Source organism: Myotis brandtii, unplaced genomic scaffold (genome assembly GCF_000412655.1).
Source record: "Myotis brandtii unplaced genomic scaffold, ASM41265v1 scaffold675, whole genome shotgun sequence".
In the NCBI taxonomy this organism is placed as follows: Eukaryota; Metazoa; Chordata; class Mammalia; order Chiroptera; family Vespertilionidae; genus Myotis; species Myotis brandtii.
In genome coordinates this window covers 1,197,689-1,221,508 of record NW_005370635.1, presented here as the reverse complement: position 1 = coordinate 1,221,508, position 23,820 = coordinate 1,197,689, and the positions used below count along the sequence as shown (strand labels likewise).

Here is a 23,820-nt window from a genome sequence, read left to right as displayed (position 1 = left end):
CCCGCTGGCAAGTGGACATCCTCCGAGGGCTGCCGGGCTGCCAGAGGGATGTCTGACTGCCAGCTTGGGCCCGATCCCCCAGGGAGTGGGCCTAAGCCATCAGGTGGACATCCTCCGAGGGGTCCCAGACTGCAAGAGGGCATAGGCCAGGCTGAGGGTACTCCCCCCTTGAGTGCACAAATTTTGTGCACCAGGCCTCTAGTCTATACTAATAAAAGGGTAATATGCTAATTAGACCAGGTGACCGGCCATCTTCTGGACGTCCAACTTCCTTCCGGACAAAGCCATGGTGGTGGGGGCCGAGGCAGAGGCGGTTAGGGGCGATCAGGATGGCAGGGGTGGGCAGTGGGGACTATCAGGCCAGTAGGGGAGGGCAGTTGGGGGCCATCAGGCCGGCAGGGGAGGGCAGTTGGGGGCCATCAGGCTGGCAGGGGAGCGGTTAGATGGCGATCAGCCAGGCAGGCAGGCGAGTGGTTAGGAGCCAGTGGTCCCGGATTGTGAGAGGGATATCAGACTGCAGGCAGTCGGACATCCCCCAAGGGGTCCCAGATTGGAGAGGGTGCAGCCCGGGCTGAGGGACACCATCTCCCGTGCACAAATTTCGTGCACCGGGCCTCTAGTATTATATATAACAAACTAATGAACTGAGACTTCAAAAGAAATTGAGTGACTTGGATTGGTGACATATAAAATTACATGAAATCATTCTCAATTTAGTATTTAAATGAAGAATTATTATGGTAAAATTGTTCATTACTTTTGGTCTTATAAACCTCCACAACCTACATAAAGCATGTCATATATAAATAACTCCCCTAAATTACTTTTGATTACTAAAATGGTAAGAGATATATTCTAAGTTATGCAAGGTGAACAAAATATCTGTCTCTTTTTAAACAGTTTATTCTCCTACTGAAGAATATATATTGGTTGCTTCCCAGTTTGGGCAATTAAAACTAAAGCTGCTATAAACATCTGTGTACATGTTTTTGTGTGGACATATGTTTTCAACTCTTTTGGGTAAATACCAAGAAGTATAATTGCTGAATCCTATGGTAAGAGTATGTTTAGTTTTGTAAGAAACTGCCAAGCTGTCTTCCAAAGGGGCTGTACCATTTTGCATTCCCACCAGCAATGAATGAGAGTTCCTATTGCTCTCCATCCTCACCAGCATTTGGTGCTATCAGTGGTTTAGATTTTTTTTTAAAGTATATTTTTATTGATTTCAGAGAGGGAGGGAGAGATAGAAACATCAATGATGACAGAGAATTATTGATCAGCTGCCTCCTGCATGCCCCCTATTGGGGATCGAGCCTGCAACCCAGGCATGTGCCCTTGACCAGAATCGAACCTGGGACCTTTTAGTCCGCTGCAGGCTGATGCTCTAGCCACTGAGCCAAACCAGCTAGTAGTGGTTAGATTTTTGTAACTCTAGTAGGTATGTAGTGGTATCTCACTGTAGTTATAATTGGCAATTCTGTAATGATATGCTGACCTGCTGTATATACCTTCTTTGGTAAAGTGTCTGTTCAGGTCTTTTGCCTGTTTTTAACTCAGGTTGTTTGTTTTCTTATTGTCGAGTTTTAAAAGGTCTTTATATATTTTGGAAACAAGTCCTTTATCAAATGTGTCTTTTGTAAAGATTTTCTCCCAATCTGTGGCTTGTCTTCTCATTCTCTTGACACAATCTCATTTTAAAAAATTTAAATAATGTACTAGCAGCAGGATGGGAATGTATGATCCCCATTCTTCTGGTATGTCCAGTCTCCTTCAAAGTGATAGTCATTGTCAACAGTTTGGTAAACATGTTTTGAGTCCCTTTACTATGCATCTATACACACAGCTACTCACAATCTCTCCTTAAAAAATTTTATAATATGTAGATGGTACCTCAATACAGCTCTTTAAAAATAAATAAATAAATGCCCCAGGAGCCAACTTGAAGAGGTCCCCCCACTGGCCAAAGCTGGAAAATGAGCATCAGTAAAGATGATAATTTTAGGGGGCTGGGTGGGGACGGGCTAAGGGGGGAACAATGGAAATATCTGTAATAGTGTCAACAATAAAAATAACGTTTGAAAAAAACGATAAAAAGGATAAACAATGCAGACACATTAAATAACTTTAATTTCAGAAATGATACTTAAAAACAAATGTAAATAGTCATCACTAAAGGATGCTAGTAAACTAATTATTATGAAAACTGATAAACATATTAAAACTGGTAATAAAGTAATACATTATGAGTAATGATTGTTAGCTACTAGTTATTGAAAGAGTATTTTATATGCTTATTTCTAAAATAAGCTCAAAAAGCTAGAAAGTGTCATCTCCTCCACACTTTTACTGATCTTCCTAGTAATTCCCTCTATCACAGCATTTTTTACATTAGATTGGAACTGCATGCTGTATCTGACTCACTAATGTGCCTTATTAACAACTCCTAGTACAATGCCTGGCACACAGTAGGAACTCGACAATGGCTAGATGAATTGAAATACTAAAGACTAGAGTTACTTATTTTCTCACATGTATAATCATTATAGACTATTCAACAGTTGACTAATTTCAACTTCCAACTCATATAGAAATTATCTTGACAATATGGGGAAGGGGGACATCAGTCATAAAATACAGACAGTGCTTTACAGTTTATAAAGGTGCTATGTAAGATCTCATTTACTATTACAGTTATCTAAGCCACTACTATTACCTCCATTTCTAAGCAGCTACTGTTACCTCACTTGAAGAAAAAAAGAAAAGACTAGACTCAAAGTTAGTGTATTCAAAACACTTGACCACATACCTGAAAACTAACCATGTCCCAAAATCCATCCAGATCTGTACAGGTAGTCTCCTTTTCACCTCGTTTATATTCACAATCATCCACCAGGCCTTCAAACTGTTTGAACCTTTCTTTCATAAGGAGTCTTGTTTGACCAACTGTTGTGCGAATAAGATCTTTAGCTAAAGGAAATACGAGGTTTTTAAAAGTTAAAGGACAAAACAGGACCTTTATTGCAAAGCCAACCAACTGATAAGATACCTTACCCCAAATAACCTAGGGCTTGCAGAATCAAATTCTTACCTTAAAGCAAAACAAAAATTTCTCTTACAAAGTGTTGTCATACAAATACTGTTCCATATTGATTTGGGTAATTTTCATTCAGAAAATATTTTTATATAATTAAACAATACCAGATATGGATGTCATTCATTGAGTCATATGAAGAAAATCTGATAATAAAAAAGGCAAATGTCTAATTCTCAGGAATGATAATTAATATTCTAGCCCAGCTGGCATAGCTCAGTGGTTGAGCATCAACCTATGAACCAGGATGTCGGCCTGGGTTGCGGGCTCAATCCCCAGTGTGGGGCATGCAAAAGGCAGCCAATCAATGATTCTCTCTCATTATTGATGTTTCTATCTCTCTCTTCCTCTCCCTTCCTCTCTGAAATCAATAAAATATAATGTTTTAAAAATATCCTATTTACACCTTTTAAATCATGTATCATTTTAGTACAGAGATGTTAATGAACATACATTGAGATATGAAAAAATTCTTCCTTTTTAGAATAAAGTATAAAGTTGGACAACACTATATTTTTAAAGTTTCAGATCAATGTAACCAAATTAAGATGAACAAAGCTAAAATGTAAAAAATACATAAATGTTCCCTCACCATCATCTGGGATGTCCAATTCAAGCTTCCTGTCCCATTCGAGGCAGTGAGAAGTTAATTTCTCAGTTTCTGACTGGAGAATATTTCTAAAATTATGACATACATTTCAGTTTTATAAATGTTTCCTACACTAATATCTAAGCATTAGCATTATGACACTTATAAAATATTAATTTCCTAGAGGTGATTTTATGAACTGTGATATGTTAAAACCCAGACAGCACAAGTGCATATCCTACATATATGGCCATCCTTCTACATCTAAAAGTTATGTGGATGATTAATGCCAAGAACCCACTTTTCACACTAATCTTTCTAGTTTTTTCTATTCTTATTTTTCAGAAGCTGAACAGAAAGAATCAGACACCCTATAGTTCTTAGTACTCTGTTACCATCTATGGAATTAAGACCAATCCAACTACCAAGAGTAAGTTGAAGATAAAAACTGTTAAGTCTGGAATTTCAGTGATAGGGCCTTATAGATTCTGATTATTAAACCTTGCCTGTCCAAAGGCAGTGGTTCTCAACTGGAGTCAATTTTGTACCCTCATCCCCCTTACCACCGACATCTGACAATGTGTTGTGTGTGTGTGTGTTTAGGAGGCTTTTTTATTTTTGGTCTTGAACTAGAGGAGTGCTACTGGCCAGGGAAGCTACAAGACATTTGTAGAGGAGCCCTCCCCATACACACACCCAGTGAGAATTGTCCAGTCTAAAATGTCAACATGCCAAGGTTGAGAAACCCTGGCCTAAGGTAAACTGAATGTGACATAAAAGAACAATTTAATTAATGAGAAAGGAGACTTGGCTTAGATCTGACATTATTTAGTTGGCGATGTCTGGAGGCATTGCTTATCATCTCAATTGAACAACACAATGGACTAGGTCAGTGGTCGGCAAACTGCAGCTCGTGAGCCACATGCGGCTCTTTGGCCCCTTGAGTGTGGCTCTTCCACAAAATACCGACTTCTGCGCATGGGCCACGAAGTTTCAATCACACTGTACAGGCAAGCCCGCATATGGTATTTTGTGGAAGAGCCACACTCAAGGGGCCAAAGAGCCGCATGTGGCTCGCGAGCCGCAGTTTGCCGACCACTGGACTAGGTAATCTCTAAAATCCCTTACAATTCTAAAACTTTATGTCATAAAAACAATTAAAATGGCTCTCAAATATATAAAAAAGATAACTCATTCATCATACAGAAAATGAATATTAAAACTACAGCAAGATATTATCCCTATCTGATTGGCAAAGCTCAAAAATTTATTAATATTGCATTGGAAAAGGGTATTAGAATTTTCCTGCTACATTCACTCAAGAATAATAGTATGTAACCACTTCCTATGTGATGTGCTGGGGGTCTTTTTCCAATTGCAGCACTCTGATTTGTTTCCAAGGGATTTAGGTGACATGAATTCTGTTAATTTTCACTCTTCACAGTTGGAGAAACAATCTCATCTCATGATTTAGTGGGCCAAAGAGCCTCCTACTATCTCCCACTATCCAGTTTTCATAAAGTAAACATTAACTTGGTTTCTTGGGGGGTAGGGAGTAGGAGAAAACAGAAATTCCCATACCTTGCTGGAGATAATATCAATAAAGATCTTTATATGAAAGAACTGAAAAGCATACAAGGTTGTTCTTTGAAGCCTTGATTGTAATAGTAATAGAGTGAACCAAATGTAAATAACCAGCAAGTAAACTGTGGTACATCTATATACCTATTAAGAAAATTGTTGTACATCCATGTAATTGGATACTATTTGGCCATTACCAAAACACATACAAAACAACATGAGAAAGCTTTTCAGGTACTAAAATAGAATGTCTCCTATTTTATTTAGAAAATAAAATGGAAACAGAATAGTATGCTATTGTGGTTTTTTTTTTTTAGATTTTTATTGTTGAAAGTATTACATATGCCCCCTTTTTCCCTCATTGACCCCTTCTAGCCCACCCCTACTCCAGGCCCTCACCACCCTATTGTTTGTGTCCATGGGTTATGCATATATGCATGCAAGTTCTTTGATTGATCTCTTCCCACCCAGCCACCCACCCCTGCCTTCCCTCTGAGATTGGACAGTCTGTTACATGCTTCCATTATGCTATTGTTTATATGGAAGGAAGGAAGGAAGGAAGGAAGGAAGGAGAAGGAAGGGGAAAGGAAAAGGAAAAGGTAAGGAAAAGGAAAAGGAAAAGAAAGAAAAGAAATGAAAAGAAAAGAAAATAGCACTCTCTCCCTCTTGGGAGCACACCCTCGCCTTTCTGTCCCGCCTCTTCTTCTCTATAGGCACGTTACCTCTGCCTTTCCTTCTCCTAAGCTCCAAGGACCCTTCTTTTGTTTCTCGTAACTTGTTTCCTGAGCCTACGCAGCCCAGCTGCTTACTTCCACTTCCTCTGTAACTTTCTAAAGAAACTTTCTCTTATAATTTGAAAAACAACAACAACAACATGTTTCTGTTTGTCTACATATGCATTATCCATCTCTGGAAATATTCAGAAGAAATAACACTTGCCTCCATGGAAGCTTCTAACTATGGGGTTGGGAGATAGAGTTGGGAAAGGAGACCTTTTTCTACTTTTTGAAAATCACCCAAAATCAGTTTCCCCCAAGTCATCTATTATATTAAGGTGAAAACAGTTTAATGTTGGTCTTAAATGTCTAGACATTACACATTTCTTACAGTAGGAACAAATGGACAAACCTGAAATATGGCACATCATGCTGTGGCTGAGATAACTGATCTTCATTTATTTCAAGTGATGGAACTTCTTTTATTAGAAGGCCACTTGAATTTTTAGTAGTATCATTTGTATTTAAGACATTTTCTACAGGTTAAAGAAAATATTACATATAAATTTCAAAGCAGCAACTCCTAAAATGACATCCCCCACAAGACAAAATTTTTTAATCCTTCAATTTTTTTCACTGTTGAATTTCAAAACTTTATTTCTGCTTCAATTTCATTCAACACATCTCTAAAGTGTCTTTCAATATTTTCATCTCTTCAAACTTAAAGTTATGTCCCCTCTTCTCAGTCTGTATTCCTTATATGAACTGTCCCTCTCTCCAGACCTTTTCCTATGCTCTCTAACTTCTATTGACCCTGAGATCACATCCCTGAACTATATGGTGAGGAAGGCTCTAAAACAAATCTGTAGTAAATAAAAATCCAGAAAAGTAAACATTTAATTGAAATACCACACATACCTTTATTCCAAACTGCTAGAGAATCCAGAGGATATTGTAATTTATTTGAATCTTGATGTACTGTCTTGGCAGAGTCAATTTTACATTTTTGTGCCAAGATTTCTTTTGTTGCGTCTGGAGTCTTATCACTAAAAACAATAGCAAAAATATACTTCATGAAACATGGACCCCATATATCTGAATAAAGGATTTCAAAAGTATGTTGCTTTTTAAAAACCTGAGATAAAATGGAAATTAGTTTCTTTTTTTAAAAAAAAATGTGTCTATTCTATAAGGGAAAAATTTTAAAGATCATAGTGTGAATGTTCATCTTTACTAAATGTAATGAGATCCAAAGATTCTGAGGGTCTCTTAATAGAACATAAGCACTTAGTAGTCTTGGATGCTGCTGGGCAGTTTCTAGTAAATTTGCTGCCAGCCAGTCTTTGCAAAACAACCTTGTCCTTTCTTTTAAAGATTCCAACTCATTTCCTCCCACCCATCCCTTTACAAGTTAAGCATTTTTGTCTCTATAGTTTTTCTAAAGTAATACTCAGCAAAATACACAAACAAAAACCCAAACGATGTCTAACCTACAGTATTATAGCAGCTTCTTCTTTCTAAAAATTTATTTCTAAGTATTATAATAAAGTCACTTATTAAAGGCAAAAAACTACAAATTATATCATAAAAGTGATAATAACAACACAAAGGAAATATCAAAACTGTCAAACATTATTGTAGCCTTCTGAAGAATTTTTTTAAAAGATCAAATTTTCATGATTTGTAATTACATCAATTACTAACTAAATAACAACTTTAAAAAGCACAAGACAAATCCAAGAAAGGCATTTGTTATCCATCTTTGCAAGGAATCCGCTATTAATATTACGTTCTTACACTTCTGTTTTTAAAGGGGTCCAGGTGAAACTGGGTGTCAAAAAAGCATTGGCGCTTCTTGGAGTCATAGGTGTGACTTGATAGGTCTTCAGACCATCCAGTGGCTGAAACATAAAATCTTTAGGTGCGAAGGAATTCTTTCCTTTCATTTTTACAGTATTTGTGTTAGGTAAGTTTTCCATTTTTGATAAGACTCCATCATTTGTTGCACTGGTTTGTGAATCCAAATTATCTTCTTCACTATCAACTTGAAAAGAAATGACCTAGATGTGAATAAACAAAATAAAGTGAGAATTTCTCTTCTGAGGATATATTTGGCCAATTTTTATAGGCCTAAAAATGTGAAAGTTGAGATATATGTGCCATGTACATAATTTAAGAGAGAAAAATAAATACCTCTAAATATATACAAAGAATCAGCCAATCAGCTACACTAAACCACTGCTATGATCCAGAAAGAGAGAGAACCAATCCTATTAAAAGAACTAAATAATAAGTTTTAGGTATTACAATAAATTGAAATGTATGAAAACTAAGGAGGAAAAATTTACTCACCTAACAAACACATATCTTTTTACTTTAATTATAGTGATAATTACAACGGTGTGAGAATCATAAATCCAAAATTTATTGGATGACTACTATTGTCAAGGACCAAATCCTTTATTACATGAACAAAAATATTTTTTCAATGTGACACAGTAAGATTAACCATATAAAATGTGAAGCATATTTTCTTTTTCAAGTCAATTTAAATGCTACTTGATTTTTTTACTGGAAATATAATTGACATTTAATATTATACTAGTTTCAGGTGTACAGCATAATGATTCTATATTTGTGTATTTTGCAAAATAATCACCACACATAGTTACAATTTTTTTTTTCTTGTGATGAGAACTTTTAAGATCTATTGCCTTGGTAATTTTCAAATATATAATGCAGTATAATCTATATATATAAAAGCCTAAGTGACAGGAGGGGAAGGCGTGAAGAGGTTAACTGAAGATCTTATATTCATACTAGAGGCCTGGTGCACAGATTCCTGCATTGGTGGGGTCCCTCGGCCTGGTCTGCGGGGACCGGGCCAAAACCGGCAGTCCAACACCCCCCAGGACTTACTTATTTTATAACTGGAAGTTTATGCCTTTGACCACTTTTACTCACCCACTTAAACATAATTTTTAGAGGTTTCTATGTGTCTGATGCTTAATGAATTATGAACTGAAACCAGAGTATTTCAATCTGGACACGAGTTTAAGGGTAACACTGTCCCTGAGGCCAGCATGAGAATGAAAGTAAAAACGAGTGATATACGGATCATGTATCATAGAAATGTACACTTGAAACCTACAAAATCTTATTAACCAATGTCACCCCAATACATTTCATTAAAAAAAAATAGACAATAACAAAAGAAAACGAGTGATAATCCTTAAGAAGAAAATCAATTTGAAGGGAGGAGCTCTGAGGTATAGCTGCTTATCTGTGAAGATTCACCCTATATTGCCTTCCTGGAGGATCTGTTTGATTTTCAGTAGAATCTAGTCAGATTTTTATACTTTGACATAAGATTTTTTTGTTTTGTCTTTAAGGTTATGGAATTGTAGTATGGATTATAAACCAAGGGATTGGTCTTCAAAACTGTGGCTTTTTTTGAAAACTCTACTAGGCCCTATGCTAGATGTTACCAGAAATGTTAGTTTATTTAATTCTTCATACTAGTCTATGTAGGTATTACATGTTAGACATGGGAAAACAAAGGCATATCTTATCCAAGGTTATATAATTAATTGGGGAATGGAGACAATATTCAAATTCAGGCCTAATTAAATCCAAAGTCAATGCATTGCACCCTTCCCCATCAAAGCTAATTCTCATAATTAGGTTTCTGTCAACTGTGTTCTTATTATTTATTATTTTTTTTCTATAACCGGTTAACCAAATTATGTTTTTTCTACCTATAAAGCTCTGAGAAAGATACCTGAAAACAACAATAAATCCTTTTATGCTTCTTTATGATTCAAAAGTTTTTAAAACTCATGTAGATTAACTTCTTGAGCAGTTCTCTATGTTTAATTTCAACCTCATGAAAGCAGCAATAAGGTTTCCAAAGTATCTAGAAATAAATAGATGTTTATAGATTACCTTGTCAGGTTTAGTTTCTACATTTTTCGCAGGCCTTCCTTGATTTGTTGCTTTTCTTTCTGCTTCATTATCTAAAATAAAAATAAAATAAGTCATCCATTTTGACTAGACAAAAAAATGCTGCATTAAAAGCACTAGGGCCCAGCCAGCGTAGCTCAGTGGTTGAGTGTTGACCTATAAACCAGGAGGTCACAGTTCGATTCCAAGTCAGAGCACATGCCCAGGCTGTGGCCTCGATCCCCTGTAGGGGACGTGCAGGAGGCAGCCAATCGATGATTCTTTCTCATCATTAATGTTTCTATCCCTCTCTCCCTCTCCCTTTCTCTCTGAAATCAATAAAAATATATATTTTTTAAAAACAGTAGGTAATTTGGGAAAGGAAACAAACAAAAAAAAGGCAACAATAGGAATGTACATCTTAAATAATTTTATGATTAAAAGCCTTATTATAAAATCAGATAAAAACAAATGAAATTTCATGCCAAGTATAGGCCATCTGTTTTAAAAAACAAAACAAGCCCTAGTTGGTTTGGCTCAGTTAACAGAGCATCAGCCTGCAGACTGAAGGGTCCCAGGTTCAATTCAGGTCAGGGGACATGCCTAGCGTTGTGGGTTCGATACCCACTAGGGGGCGTGCATGAGGCAGCCAATCAATGGTTCTTTCTCATCATTGATGTTTCTATCTCTCTTTCCCTCTCCCTTCCTCTCTGAAATCAATAAATATATATATATATTTTTAAAAAGGTGTTAAAGTACTTTACCTTTTGCCTCTGAATATCAAATATATATGGTAGAAAATTAGGAAAATTTTAAAAAGCACAAAACAACAATAAAAAATAATCGAAGCCGGTCCATCCTTGCTGCTTGACACAGTCGCTGCAGGAAAGAAACATCTGCACAGCATATGTTTCAAGGGACCTGGCATATATAGCATATTGTTCTTAATATGTTTGCTCTCCTTAAGCGCCATGTGTTTTAACCAAGGTCACCTCTCCGAGAAAGGTTGTTTCCCCAGGTAGGGATTTTTCCCTGAGGTTAGGGAGGGGATACAACCCCTTAACTAAGTGCCAGGCGGGTAGTTAAGCTACATAATCTTTACTCCCTGGAATGGAGATAAGAAACGCCCTAACCTTTGTAATAGAAATTGACAGGATTAAAATCGGCTGGTATAAATATAGATGTAAGGGCGTGCAGGAGGCAGCCAATCAATGGTTCTTTCTCATCATTGATGTTTCTATCTCTCTTTCCCTCTCCCTTCCTCTCTGAAATCAATAAAAATATATATATATTTTTAAAAAGGTATCAAAGTACTTTACCTTTTGCCTCTGAATATCAAATATATATGGTAGAAAATTAGGAAAATTTTTAAAAGCACAAAACAACAATAAAAAATAATCACCCAACATTGTATTAGTAATAATCACTGTTGACACCTCAGGGTACATTTTTCCAGTTGTTTGTTATGTTCACATATTCACATACATGTTTTAGAACTGTGCTCATACTGTTCACCTTCTGACCTGTTTTTCTTTCCCCACTAAATATACCATGAACCATGTTATTAAGCGTTTTTTCACAACATTGTTCTTAAATGTTACACCACCCCATTTTCCAAATGCATGGACTGTAATTTATTGGGGCTATTAATTCCTCACTTTGAAGCACTTATTCCAACTGAGGATTCCCATGTTCAAGATCCCAGTGTTAACTGGATGTTGGGGCATAGAACCTATCTTCAGGGAACAGGAATCTCTCATTTCCTCCTCTCCTACTCAAGAAAGTACGTAATGAATACCTCAAGGACCAAACCATTCTAGTTTAGTCATTTGATCAAGAAGTAGTTGTTACCATTAGTAGCTCTTGTCACTGGCTTTCTTGTAGTAGATGAGACAGTTCTGGCCATCTGCTTTGCTGCTAGAGTAGCTGATCGAGTCATTCTTATTGATGTGGGCATTTCAGGCTGGTCAACTGTGGGGAAAAATAATCAAATCAAATTCTTTTTATAATTATTAAATTATTGTTATGACAACATCAGAGCTTATAATTGCTAATATTCCTACCTTTTTTCTCTTTATTCAACACTTTCTTTTCAGAAGTTTGTCTTTGTCCAGGTCGAGTTGCTTGAACATCATTCCCAATAGTAATCTATTTAAAAGATTAGGTGCTATGTGATTTAATTGCATAAGTCAAACCACCACATTTCTAATCTGTAAATTGACCCCCTCATCTGAAATCTGATTATAGTAAATAACCCAGCAAAATATCCACTACCTCAAATAAAATGGGATAAAGAAAAAAGTTTTCCATTATAAATTTTCTTACTACCTTTTTTTAGATTCCTAGAATTTAGAAAATGCTAATAATTCAGCATTTTCTAAATTCTAAATGCAACCAAAGCTATTAAAAAGGACTATAATCACCTAAGAGTCCTTAAACATACCAGGCATGTCTTCACTTCAGGACTTGTGAATTTTGTCTAGAAAATCATTCTCCCTGATAGAAAACTCTTTGCCATAGTTCACTCTTCTATTTCCTTAAAGACTTTATTAAAAATGCCACCATCTCAGTAAGGCCCAGTCAAAATTCTACCTAATTCACTAACCACCATCTCCCTTCTTTTTTTATTCCATCTGATATAATATGTACTTATTTTCTTATTGCCTATATCAGATAAAAACAGAGAATTATTTTGTTCCCTATTATATCCTACCTAGAGCCTAGAAGAACATGGTAGTAACTCAAAAATGTATTAGATACATGAAAGTTAGCTTCCTCACCTGACAAAGAGGCATGCAACTTCCTCCTTCCCCACTTTACTTTTAGTAATCATCCTAGTAACTTTATCCATCACAGTGTTTTGAAAATCCATAATTTATAACACCCACCCTATATGCTGTATATTCCTATCTGCATTTTATGGTGTCATGGACTGCATAATAGAAGAACAGTAAACTACAAACAAAAAAAGAGTGTGACTCAAAGACAAAGTTTGGTATAGATCTCATAAGGGATGTCTGGGCAAAGACTACTTTTTAAAAAAAATTTTATTGATTTCAGAGAGGAAGGGTGAGGGAGTGAGAGATAGAAACATCAATGATGACAGAGAATCATTGATCGGCTGCCTCCTGCACACCCCACACTGGGTGGGCAAAGAATATTTTAAGAGAATATTTCCTTAGCATTTAATAAAAACTGCTCAATGTCACCATACTAATAACAGTGATTCTGGTACTATTAACTCTAGTAAAATAATCACTATACTTGAAGCTGGCAAATTAAAAATAAATTTACTTATTCTGAGAAAAGAAAGTAGAATTTGTCATTTTAGTAAGAATTATCTATTATCAACTATACCTTAGTTTGCTCCATTTGGTCTTTGGTCTTTGACCTTGTCATCCGTACAAAAGATGAAACAGCCTTAAAACAATCAAAACAAGATAAAAAATTTTAAAATGAACTTGCAAAATTACCTCCATGTCTCATTATGAAATAAAGTTCTCATTTTAAAGTTAAACTTTATCTGTAGTCATTTATGTCAAAAAGATACTTGCTAACATAAATTACTATTTTTTTTTTCTGGTTCTGACCTGATTTAAATTATCTTTAAGTTAACTGAACCCGCCACCTTTTAATATACAGGACAATGCTCCAACCAACTGAGCCACACTGACCAGGCTCTTCCTGTATTATTAATTTTTTAAAATATATATTTTTATTGATTTCAGAGAGGAAGGAGGAGGGAGACATAGAAACATTAATCATTGATTGGCTACCTCCTGCACACCCTCTCCTGGTGATCAAGCCCAAAACCTGGGCATGCGCCCTGACTGGAAATCAAATTGTGACCTCTTGATTCATAGGTAGATGCTCAACCATGGGGCCACACCCGCCGGGCTTGCATTATTAATTAGATAATGGTACAACCTCATTTAAAAGCCTCCCTGACTCTCCATATCTCACAGGATAAATGCCAAGTCCTCTGGCATAGCATTAACTGTCTAGCCTGGGTCTACTTGCTTTCCTTGTTTTATCCTATTGCAATCTACCTACAGTTACAACGAGAGACCTGATTTTGTGTGAATAAAGGGACTAAGGGGAATGGGTAATTTTAGTCATTTAATCTCTTAAAATAATTGTTTCTCAGCCTTTTGGCTAAAATCGAGTATAATCTCTTAAAGAAAAAGGAACTGTTAAAAGGAACTATTCCTCTATATCTACTTAGGATACTAAATTTACCTTTATTGGCTCAGCTTTCGTTGTATTCCGGTTTGAAAAAAGAAATGAAGGCACATCAGGTCTATAAAGACCCACTTTAAACACTCCTCGTTTAGCTTTCTCTCTTTGCTCTTTCAATTTTTGAAGTTGCTTTTCTTCTTTGTATTTCTGGAGCATTTGTTTCCGTTGCTCATGTAGAAGAGTTTTCACTGACTCTAAGCAGGAATAACAAACAACCAAACACAGTATATAAAAAATTTCAGATCAAAAAATCATTTTGTCTAACTTCAACAGCAACTAAGAAATGCTTTGAAAAACTTCTTAACTCCTTAGCACTCTAATCATTTCAATCCCTATTCTTTTAAAATTTCTATTTCTTTTGCTTTTAATTGTTCAAATATTTATTAACTGCTTGCTATGTACCAGACATGTATTACTATCCTTTTCACTTAATTAAATTCTATGACAGTTAGCGTCTAAGCTGACCTCCCGTGATTCTAACCACCTGGTGAAGTCATGCCCCTGTGTTGTCGTCCCCTCCATCAATGAATAGGGCTTTAACAAAAAGAGTACTATGGAAAAGGAGTATGACTTCCAAGACTAGATCATGAAAGACATTCCAGCTTTTGCCTTGCTCTCTCTTGGATCACTTGCTTTGGGGGAAGCCAGTGGCTATGTGGAGCCAGAAAGAGAATTGGGCAGCCCTATGGAGATGTCTACCTGACAAAAAACTAAGGCTGTCTGCCAAAAGCTAGCATCAACTTGCCAGTCTGTGAGTTATCTTAGAAGCAGATCCTCTAGTCTTAGTCAAGCCTTCAGATGCACTACTGGATGACATCTTGACTGCAACCTCCAGAACTACCATACCCGACTGAGCTGCCCCTAAATTCCTGACCCACAAAAATTGTGTGAAATAATAATGTTCTTTGTTGTTTTTAAGCCACTAAGTTTTGGGGTAACTAATAGAATGTTTTCTTTTTTAAAGAAATATTTGTATTGATTTCAGAGAGGAAGGGAGAGGGAGAGAGATAGAAACATCAATGATGACAGAGAATCATTGATCGGCTACCTCCTGCACTACCTCCCTGGGGATCGAGCCCACAACCTTGGCATGTGCCCTTGAGCAGAATCAAACCCGGGACCCTTCAGTCTACAGGCCGATGCTCAATCCACTGAGCAAAACCAGCTAGGGCTACAATTTTTTCCTTTGATATTAAAACTACTTGTCAGTTTCTCTAGCTCCCACTTATTCTTTTTTCTTTACTTTATTGATTAAGGTATTACATATGCGTCCTTATCCCCATATTACCCACCCCCCCACACTTGCCCTCACGCCTCTAGTGTCTGTGTCCATTGGTTAGGCTTATATGCATGCATACAAGTCCTTTGGTTGATCTCTCCCCCTAACCTCACCCTACCCTACCTTCCCTCTGATGTTTGACGGTCTGATCAATGCTTCTCTGTCTCTGGATCTGTTTTTGTTCGTCAGTTTATGTTGTTCATTATATTCCAGAAATGAGTGAGATCATGTGATATTTATCTTTTTCTGACTGACTTATTTCGCTTAGCATAATGCTCTCCAGTTCCATCCAGGCTGTCGCAAATGGTAAGAATTCCTTCTTTTTTACCGCAGCATAGTATTCCATTGTGTAGATGAACCACCGTTTTTTAATCCACTCATCTGCTGATGGGCACTTAGGCTGTTTCCAAATCTTAGCTATGGTAAATTGTGCTGCTGTGAACATAGGGGTGCATATATCCTTTCTGATTGGTGTTTCTAGTTTCTTGGGATATATTCCTAGAAGTGGGATCACTGGGTCAAACGGGACTACCATTTTTAGTTTTTTGAGGAAACTCCATGCTGTTCTCCAAAGAGGCTGCACCAGGCTGCATTCCCACCAGCAGTGCATGAGGGTTCCTTTTTCTCCAAATCCTCGCCAACAATTGTCTTTTCTTGATTTGTTGATGATAGCCATTCTGACAGGTGTGAGATGGTACCGCACTGTCGTTTTGATTTGCATCTCTTGGATGATTAGTGACTTTGAGCATGTTTTCATATGTCTCTTGGCCTTCCTTATGTCCTCTTTCGAAAAGTATCTATTTAGGTCCATTGCCCATTTTTTGACTGGGTTATTTATCTTCCTTTTGTTAAGTTGTATGAGTTATCCCACTTATTATTCTTAACTTAAGGTATTCTCATGTTTATTTAAACTGGTTTGAAAAATATGTAAGGCTACTATGTGCCAGACATTTTTAGGCAGTAAGGATAAGTAAGAGAATTTCTGCCCTTGAAGGGCTCACACAGTATTGTAGGGAGATGAACACAGTTTCAATTTGGCTTAGCACAGATCAAATAGTAGGAGAATACACACTCAACAGAGACTTGATACAAACCTGTCTGGGGAGATCAGGAAAGGTTTCTTAGAAGACAGATAATCTGAGAAGGGTTCTGAAGAATGAGTATATGTTTGCCACTGGCTAAAGGTTAAAAAAATTCCAGGAAGATACCTGCACAACTCAGTAAATTTACTTTTTCAAAAGCATATATTTAAATGGGTGAATTTTATGCTGGAAATTAGATCTCAATACAGTTGCTTTAAAAAGATAATCCAGTCAGAGAATAGAATGTACAAAAGATGACGAAGTGGTAAATCAACAAAAAAAAACCCTATATCCTCAACTTCTCTGATTGTTCCCTTCATCTTTTGATCTCAGTAAAACTGGTTCTCCCTTGAAGACCCTGCTTCCCTAGCTGTCCTTTCCAGTGTTTGACTGTTTTTTTTCTCCCACACTGGTAATATCATTGGGCCTAAAGAGGGAGGTGTCTCATCACTGCTCCCCAGTATTTCTTCCCTAAAAGATCCCAGCTTCATATTTCACGTCATCAGATCATACTATCAAGTACCTCAATTAGTCATCTATAGACCCCCAGGTTTCACCCTTGTTCCTCAAAAGTGTTAGCTCCTAGTTCACTGTCACTGCCTCCATCACTATTCTTGTACAAATCTTGATGACCCCTCCAATACTCTGGCCTCTCAATTCTTAGGCTTCCTTTCCTCCAAGGATCTTGCTTCTACTATACCTCAGCTACCCATTCCCATGGTCACATCCATACCAGCATTTCACTGGAATGTAGCTCCTAGTGCCTGCTATATAAACACAACTAAATAGAAGTCCAGTGACTCCTTCTGGTTAAATGCAAAAGTTACTTCCCAGTTCTCTTTCTCTCTATAGCATCCTTTGCCTTCTAAGACACTCTATTATTATTATTTGTTGAGATCATTTCTTTTTTTATCAGTTGGTTTTTTTCCTTCCTGATGACCCTTTTAGGCAAACTGCATGGAAGAATTCCTTGTCCTTCTAAGAAATGTTTTCATTGGCAAAGTATCTCATTTCATAGATTCTCCAATCAGTTCTATTTTATGTCCCTTTTCAATTTATCTTGCCAACAGTTATCTTACCCAAGCTCCAGAAATAAGAACTTTAGAATTCCTATAAGGCAATATAGAAAATAAAGTGTTATGATATTCCATAGGTGAATGGCTCCAACCTAGCTAAAATAGCTTTAGCCTAGCCTTTACCTTAAATAGACAGAAAACATCAAGTTATTCAAAATGGTATTATAAAACTCCATTCTTCTGGTCAGGGATTTTTTTAAACTCAGTTATTAAATCAATTTCTCTTCACTCTTCAAAGCACTTAAAATTACAATAAACCTTTACTTACTTGTCTTGACACTGGCCTTTTCTGGAACAAGCTCTTGGGATGTCTCGTCTAATTCAAGAAGATATCTACCTTCTAAGGTTGGAATGTTGACATCTTTCAAGCCAAAGTGTCTATTTCGTTCATATTCCTTATGTCTGTGTTCTTTTTGAGACAGAGATTTCCTATGAGCAATTTTAGTTCTAATCATGTCAGTACTTAAATCCTTTCTGCGTCGACTGGCAAAATGTGATGAAGACATCCTGTCAGGGAAAAGATAGAGACAGACCAACTCACATGGTTTTTCATTTTATTACGTAAAAAATTAAGATTCCAGTTCACCTCCTGTCCCAACCTCAGAGCCTTCTGAAATAAAAATGTTCAAATACAAAATGGAATGTGACACTGAAGAGTGGGAAGGAGGTCATCAAAAGATAAGACGGTTCGACCTATTCTGGGGTTCTAAATAGGACCTTGTTTGTCAGATAAAGTGAAGCTCAGGAAGCTACAGTCCATAATAATACAGGGTAGTTTCTTAACCATCCCCTAGTGATGAATGCAGGCAACCTGCTATATTTTTCTCAAGCCAAAAACCATACCAAAACAAACAAAAAAACATATGAGATGCCTAGTAGACAAGTAAGGATAATAAATAGGCACTCAATATATGAGATTAAGAAAAAGAAGGGTTTTCAGAAGAATTACCAGGGTGCCATAGAAGGATAATCAAATCAGTCTGCCCTTGGGGGGGCAGGATAAAATTATTTTTGGCCATGTGAGACATTATATAGTTTAGTTGGCATATGCCCGTTTCATAGAAAGATCCTTGGAGAATGTATTCAAGCAATACAAGGGAGAAGAACAAGAAAGAGGATGCCATGGGTTCCAAGAAACCATGGATCGAACTGACAAAAAGAATATAGGAAAGTGGAAAGTCTAAGGGAGTTATCTGCGCGTCTGGTATAGCGAACAACCAAGACAAACTGGAGAAAAAGGACTGGCTTTCCAGAGAAAATTATTGCCAGCTTAAAGGAAAACGGGGGTGGGGAAAAGAGGGAGGGTCTGCAATCAGGAAATTTAAAAAGTTATAAGCACACTATGTTCTTCAACAATAATAACTAAGGAAGTCCATTAGAAAACTCCAAATAAAAGAAAAATCCGCACAAGAAATGCAACAAATTCAAATGTTACATGATTTTTAAGCAATCAACAAGAGTATAAAAAATGAGAATTCTTCTAACCTGGATGCTAATAACATTCTCCTTTAGGAGCCAGGGGGAGAGGGGGGGAGTAACAAAGGGCTGTGCTTTTCATCAAGAACTCTCCCCTATATGATGTGCCACCTCCCACAAGCATTAATTTGCTAAATATTAATAAAACTTATACATTAGTTATTTTGAAATACAACGTAGCACTATACACACACACACAGAGAGAACTAGTACTAATGGCATATTTAATTATCTCCTAAACCCTAAAGGGTAGTTAGATATTCTCGCCATTATACAAATGAGGTAAATTAACTGCCCGCGTGAGCACAGCTAAAAAGTACTGCAGCTGGGATCCCAAGCCGGGCAGTCCGGCTCTTCACAAACATGTAAATCCTCTTCCCTGGCTGCCTGGAGCTCCTTCCAGCTTAGAGTCTGCAATGCCTTATTCTGGTTTGCCTACACGTTCTCGAGCCGGGTGTTTACAGTCGCCCCAGGATGGAGAGGAGCTGCTGAAATTTGCTGTCAGAGCCAAGGATGCTAAGTATCCACCCGCTCCACAGGCCGAATACGCCCCGGTGGGGAAACGCTGACAGCGACCTAGATCGAGGCGACAAATATTTAATCCGGAGGACTGTGTTTTCAGCTTCGGGAAGGACAGGGAACGTGGTCCCAGCGGACCCTCCCCCGAACGCGGCGCGTCCAGCTCGCAGCTGCAGGTCCTCAGATCCTTCTAGAAGGAAGCAGGCTAGCGCTCTCCCTCCGGCACCCCAGCACCCACCTACCTGAGGCAGGTCTAGCGTGAAACCTCAAGCAAAGAGCAAAGAACTCTCTCGGTCTGGAAACCAACGCTGCCCCTAAAGCAGGAACGTCTACTCCACGGGCCCCCGCTAAATTCAAACTTCCCACACCCAGCCTCTGATTGGAGGGATTTTAACCAACACTTCCGGGAAGCATGCCCGCCTCTTCCCTTCGAAGAAGCTTGCGATTGGTCTGCTCCTTGCGATATTTGAATTGATTGAAAGGCGAACGGACTGTTCAGATGGGTGTGAGCGGGACTGATGGGCGGGTCCGCGGCGCGCTGTTGTTGACAGGTCCGCCACGCAGGGCTGGTGCGGCCGGGTCTGAATCCGCCCCGACCTCCCAGGGGCCCGCGGGTAGCCCAGAAAAGACGCAGGAGCTCTGACGGAGAGGGCACTCAGAAATTTTGCAGGGATTTTTAATGTCCTTATTTGGTTGCATAAGTCCAGCAGAGCTTATTGGACTGTTTTTTTTTTTAATCTTTATTGACGTTTATAAAAATAAAAATAATGCTTTTTTAAAAAAATAAACTTTATTATTGCCAGTATTCCATAGGTCCTCCTTTTTCCCCCATTAACCTCTTTCAGCCCGCTCCCATCCCCTCCCACCTAGGCCCTCACCATCCCATTGTCTGTGTCCACGGGTTATGCATATACTGTATGCATATAAGTTCATTGGTTGATCTCTTCCCACCCCCTCCCCTGCCTTCCCTCTGAGGTTCAACAGTTTGTTTTAAAAAGGGCTTCCCATACCAAATTTCTCCTTACATGGGTAAGTGTTACTTTTTTTACCCCCATTTTTTTTTTCATTGAGGTAAAATTTAAATAGCGGAAAAGCATAGTTTTTTAATATACGATTTGATCAGTTTTGCTAAATGTAAACAGCTGTGTGACTGCCACCCAATCAGGATATAGAGCAATTCCGTCACCCAACAGTTCCCTTACACTCCTTTCCAATATGCCTTAAGCAGCCATTCCTCTGATGCCTATCGTCTCAAAAATAAAGGTGGTAGGTACTCATTAGTGTCTGTCTTTTTTTCTCACAGCATATTGTTTTTAAGGCTCATCCCTACTGTTGCATGAAGCAGCAGTTATTTGATGAAAAGTATTCTATTGAATACTTTATCCGGCCACCTGATGATGGACATTTGGATTGTTCCAGCTTTTAGCTGTTATGAATCAAGTTGCTGTAAATATTCTTGTGGGCATGTTTTATTTATCTTGGGGAAATATAGATGTGGAATTTCTGGGTCATTCTGTATATGCTTAACTTTATATAAGAAATTGCTGAGCAGTTTTCCAAAGTGGTTGTAACAGTAAACCCCTCTAGTAGGTGTGAAATGGTATCTGGGTTTTTTTTTTTGTTTTAAATATTTTTTATTGATTTTGTTTAGAGGAAGAGGGAGGGGGGAGAGGGAAGGAGGAGAAGGGGGGCCTGGCAGTGATGACCCCAAATAGATGTGATTTTAAATTGCCACTTTATATGGGGCAAGTTTTCTGCACTTCTCTGAATATCCTTTTCCTTATCTATCTCTTAGGAATGTTGGGAGGATTAAATGAAATGATCAGTTCCAGTTCTGCCCACCAAGATGCTGAAAAGTATCAACTTCAGAGGAGCTTCAGAGGGAGAAAACTCCAAGTTATTGTAACATTCAAGAATGTGAGCAGTCTTTTGTTGGTTTTGCCCTGCAGTTGTTAACTGATTAACCTCTCTTGTCTCTTCTTTTCATTCTTTGGCCTATCCTATATAATAAAGAGCTAATATGCTAATTAGACCAGATGGCTGAACAACCTTCCGGAATGACCTTCCGGAATGACCACAGGGTGGGGCTGAGGGGCCGTGAGGCAGCCAGGGCCGAGCCCCTCGTACGAATTTTGTGCATCAGGACCCTAGTTGTATTTTAATTTAGGATATCTCAGAATTTTTTCCTGTCACTTTTTTACTGTGGCTATTAGGAAATTTTAAGTTACATGTGTAATTCACATTATACTTCTATTAGAAAATGCTGTCATAGTTTATAAGAAATGTTGCTGTTTGAAATATCAGGGAAAAGGGACCATCTCACCCCGACTCAGAAGATCTGAGCACATGGAAGCACCCTCAGTTGCCAACCCAGAACTTCAGATAAGAGGTATAAGGGTCAAAAAATAACTTTCCTCCCACTTTTCAAAGTTCTTTTGGCAGTGCTAATAATTAAATCAACATGAGACAGATTAACAGGAGAAAATGTCAAAAACTTATTATGGATACACATTCAGGAATGCCATTAGGATATGAGACCCAAAGCCTGACCATTTTGCTCAGTGGTTGAGCATTGGCCCATGAACCAGGAGGTCACAGTTTGATTCCTGGTCATGGCACATAACCTGGTTGTGGGCTTCATCCCCAGTAGGGGGTGTGTAGGAGGCAGCCAATCAATGATTCTTTCTCAGAATTGATATTTCTCTCTCTCCTTCTCCCTTCCTCTCTTTGAAATCAATAAAAAACATATATATGAATATGAGACTTGAGGATGCATTGGGTCATTAAAGTTTAAAACCATTCTGGATTAAGAAGGGGTCTGGAATTTCAAAGGGAAAGTAGGCAATTCACAGATAGAAAGAGCAAATGTAATATACAAATTCTTGATGGATTGCCAAAAAGGAACAAGTGGAATCATTGATCAATTCAAAAAAAGTTTATAATGTAAAGAGTGGAGAGCAGTTTTAGAGTCCAACCCACCTACCTCTAGACCTGGAGCTGCTCAATTTCTGTTTTTAAATCGCCAACCATTTTAAATTGCCATTGACAGGGATAATATCAATACCTACTTCTTAAGGTTGTTGTGAGAATTAGAGAGCTTAGCATAGAAGCTGGCATATAGTGAGCACTTTAAAGATGGTGATTACCATTAGATGTCCACAAAAGGGGGAAAGTTAGGATGAAACCCAAATCCTGCGGGCATTCATCTGTTCTCTGGACTGGCCCTATTTCCAGTAAAGCAGGGAGTGGGGAGTGGGTGGCTAATTAATTATTTAATCAATCCATTTGCCTTTAACATTTAAAGCTGAAAGGAGGGTGAAAGGGCTCTAAATTCTCCATTGCAATTAAAGGATGAAGGAATCACATATTTTTTTTCCTATCTTTTAAAAGATGCTCTTACTTTATATGCCTTCTAAACGTTTAATGCCCAGGGGACAGAATCCATCTAAACCAGGACTTGGATTTGCAGGCTACCAAGATGAGTATTTAAAGTAGTAGGGAAAGAATGTGATTTTGGGCCCCACAGACTTGAGTTTAAATCCCCAAATTGCCACTTTCTAAATCCAGAGGTTAAAGTCCATATATGGCCTCCTGCACATACCCCAACCGGATTGTGCCAGGGATCCAACCTGCAGCCCAGATACATGCCCCTGACCAGGAATCAAACCCTTTAGTGCGTGAGCCAAGCTCTAACCACCGAACCACACCATCCAGGGCCAAGTGAGCTGTCTTGAAAGAGGATCCTTTAAGTCCTCTGTTGAGCCATTTTAGAGCAGAGAGCCTCCAATTTGATAACAGTATCTTTCCCATGGATTTTAAGCTAAAGATAAATTATATAAAAGTATCTGGTAAATAATTTTCAATAAATGGTACTTTAAAATACTAACAACAACAATAGTAATAACAAAATCCTTGAATCTACCAATAGAAACCAAGTGCATTTTTAATTAAAATATTGAGAAATAAAGGGCAAGAGGTATTACTATAAAAAATTAGTAATAATGACCAAATTTAACCTTAGTTGGTCACCGCTATAAACTGGCAGAATCTTTCTAGCAAATAAACATAAGAGGGAGGGACCAAGATGGCGGCATAGGTTAACGCCGGAGTTTGCTGCCTCGAACAACCACTTCAAAAATACAACTAAAAGACGGAACGGACATCATCCAGAACCACAGGAAGGCTGGCTGAGTGGAAGTTCTACAACTAGGAGGAAAGAGGAAACCATAC

At 37.9% G+C, this 23,820-nt stretch overlaps 1 protein-coding gene across 3 annotated transcripts in view; it reads right to left on the bottom strand.

Annotated features, from left to right (window-relative positions):
• Window positions 1–19,949, bottom strand: part of DLGAP5 (discs, large (Drosophila) homolog-associated protein 5) — a 38,385-nt gene extending 18,436 nt beyond the window's left edge. For 2 of the 3 annotated variants that reach the window (XM_014529248.1, XM_014529250.1), the window contains exons 1-12: window positions 19,833–19,949; window positions 17,864–18,102; window positions 14,159–14,352; window positions 13,277–13,339; window positions 11,983–12,067; window positions 11,771–11,890; window positions 9,923–9,993; window positions 7,775–8,037; window positions 6,896–7,023; window positions 6,390–6,513; window positions 3,684–3,769; window positions 2,807–2,967 (exon numbers count right to left, since the gene is read on the bottom strand). In XM_014529248.1, the coding sequence (XP_014384734.1) occupies window positions 2,807–2,967; window positions 3,684–3,769; window positions 6,390–6,513; window positions 6,896–7,023; window positions 7,775–8,037; window positions 9,923–9,993; window positions 11,771–11,890; window positions 11,983–12,067; window positions 13,277–13,339; window positions 14,159–14,352; window positions 17,864–18,101 (1,533 nt within the window). In that variant the 5' untranslated portion in view covers window position 18,102; window positions 19,833–19,949. Of the gene's footprint in view, window positions 1–2,806; window positions 2,968–3,683; window positions 3,770–6,389; window positions 6,514–6,895; window positions 7,024–7,774; window positions 8,038–9,922; window positions 9,994–11,770; window positions 11,891–11,982; window positions 12,068–13,276; window positions 13,340–14,158; window positions 14,353–17,863; window positions 18,132–19,832 lie in introns of all 3 variants that reach the window. The other variant, XM_014529249.1, reaches the window with a different exon arrangement.
• Between the last annotated feature and the right edge of the window lie 3,871 nt (window positions 19,950–23,820).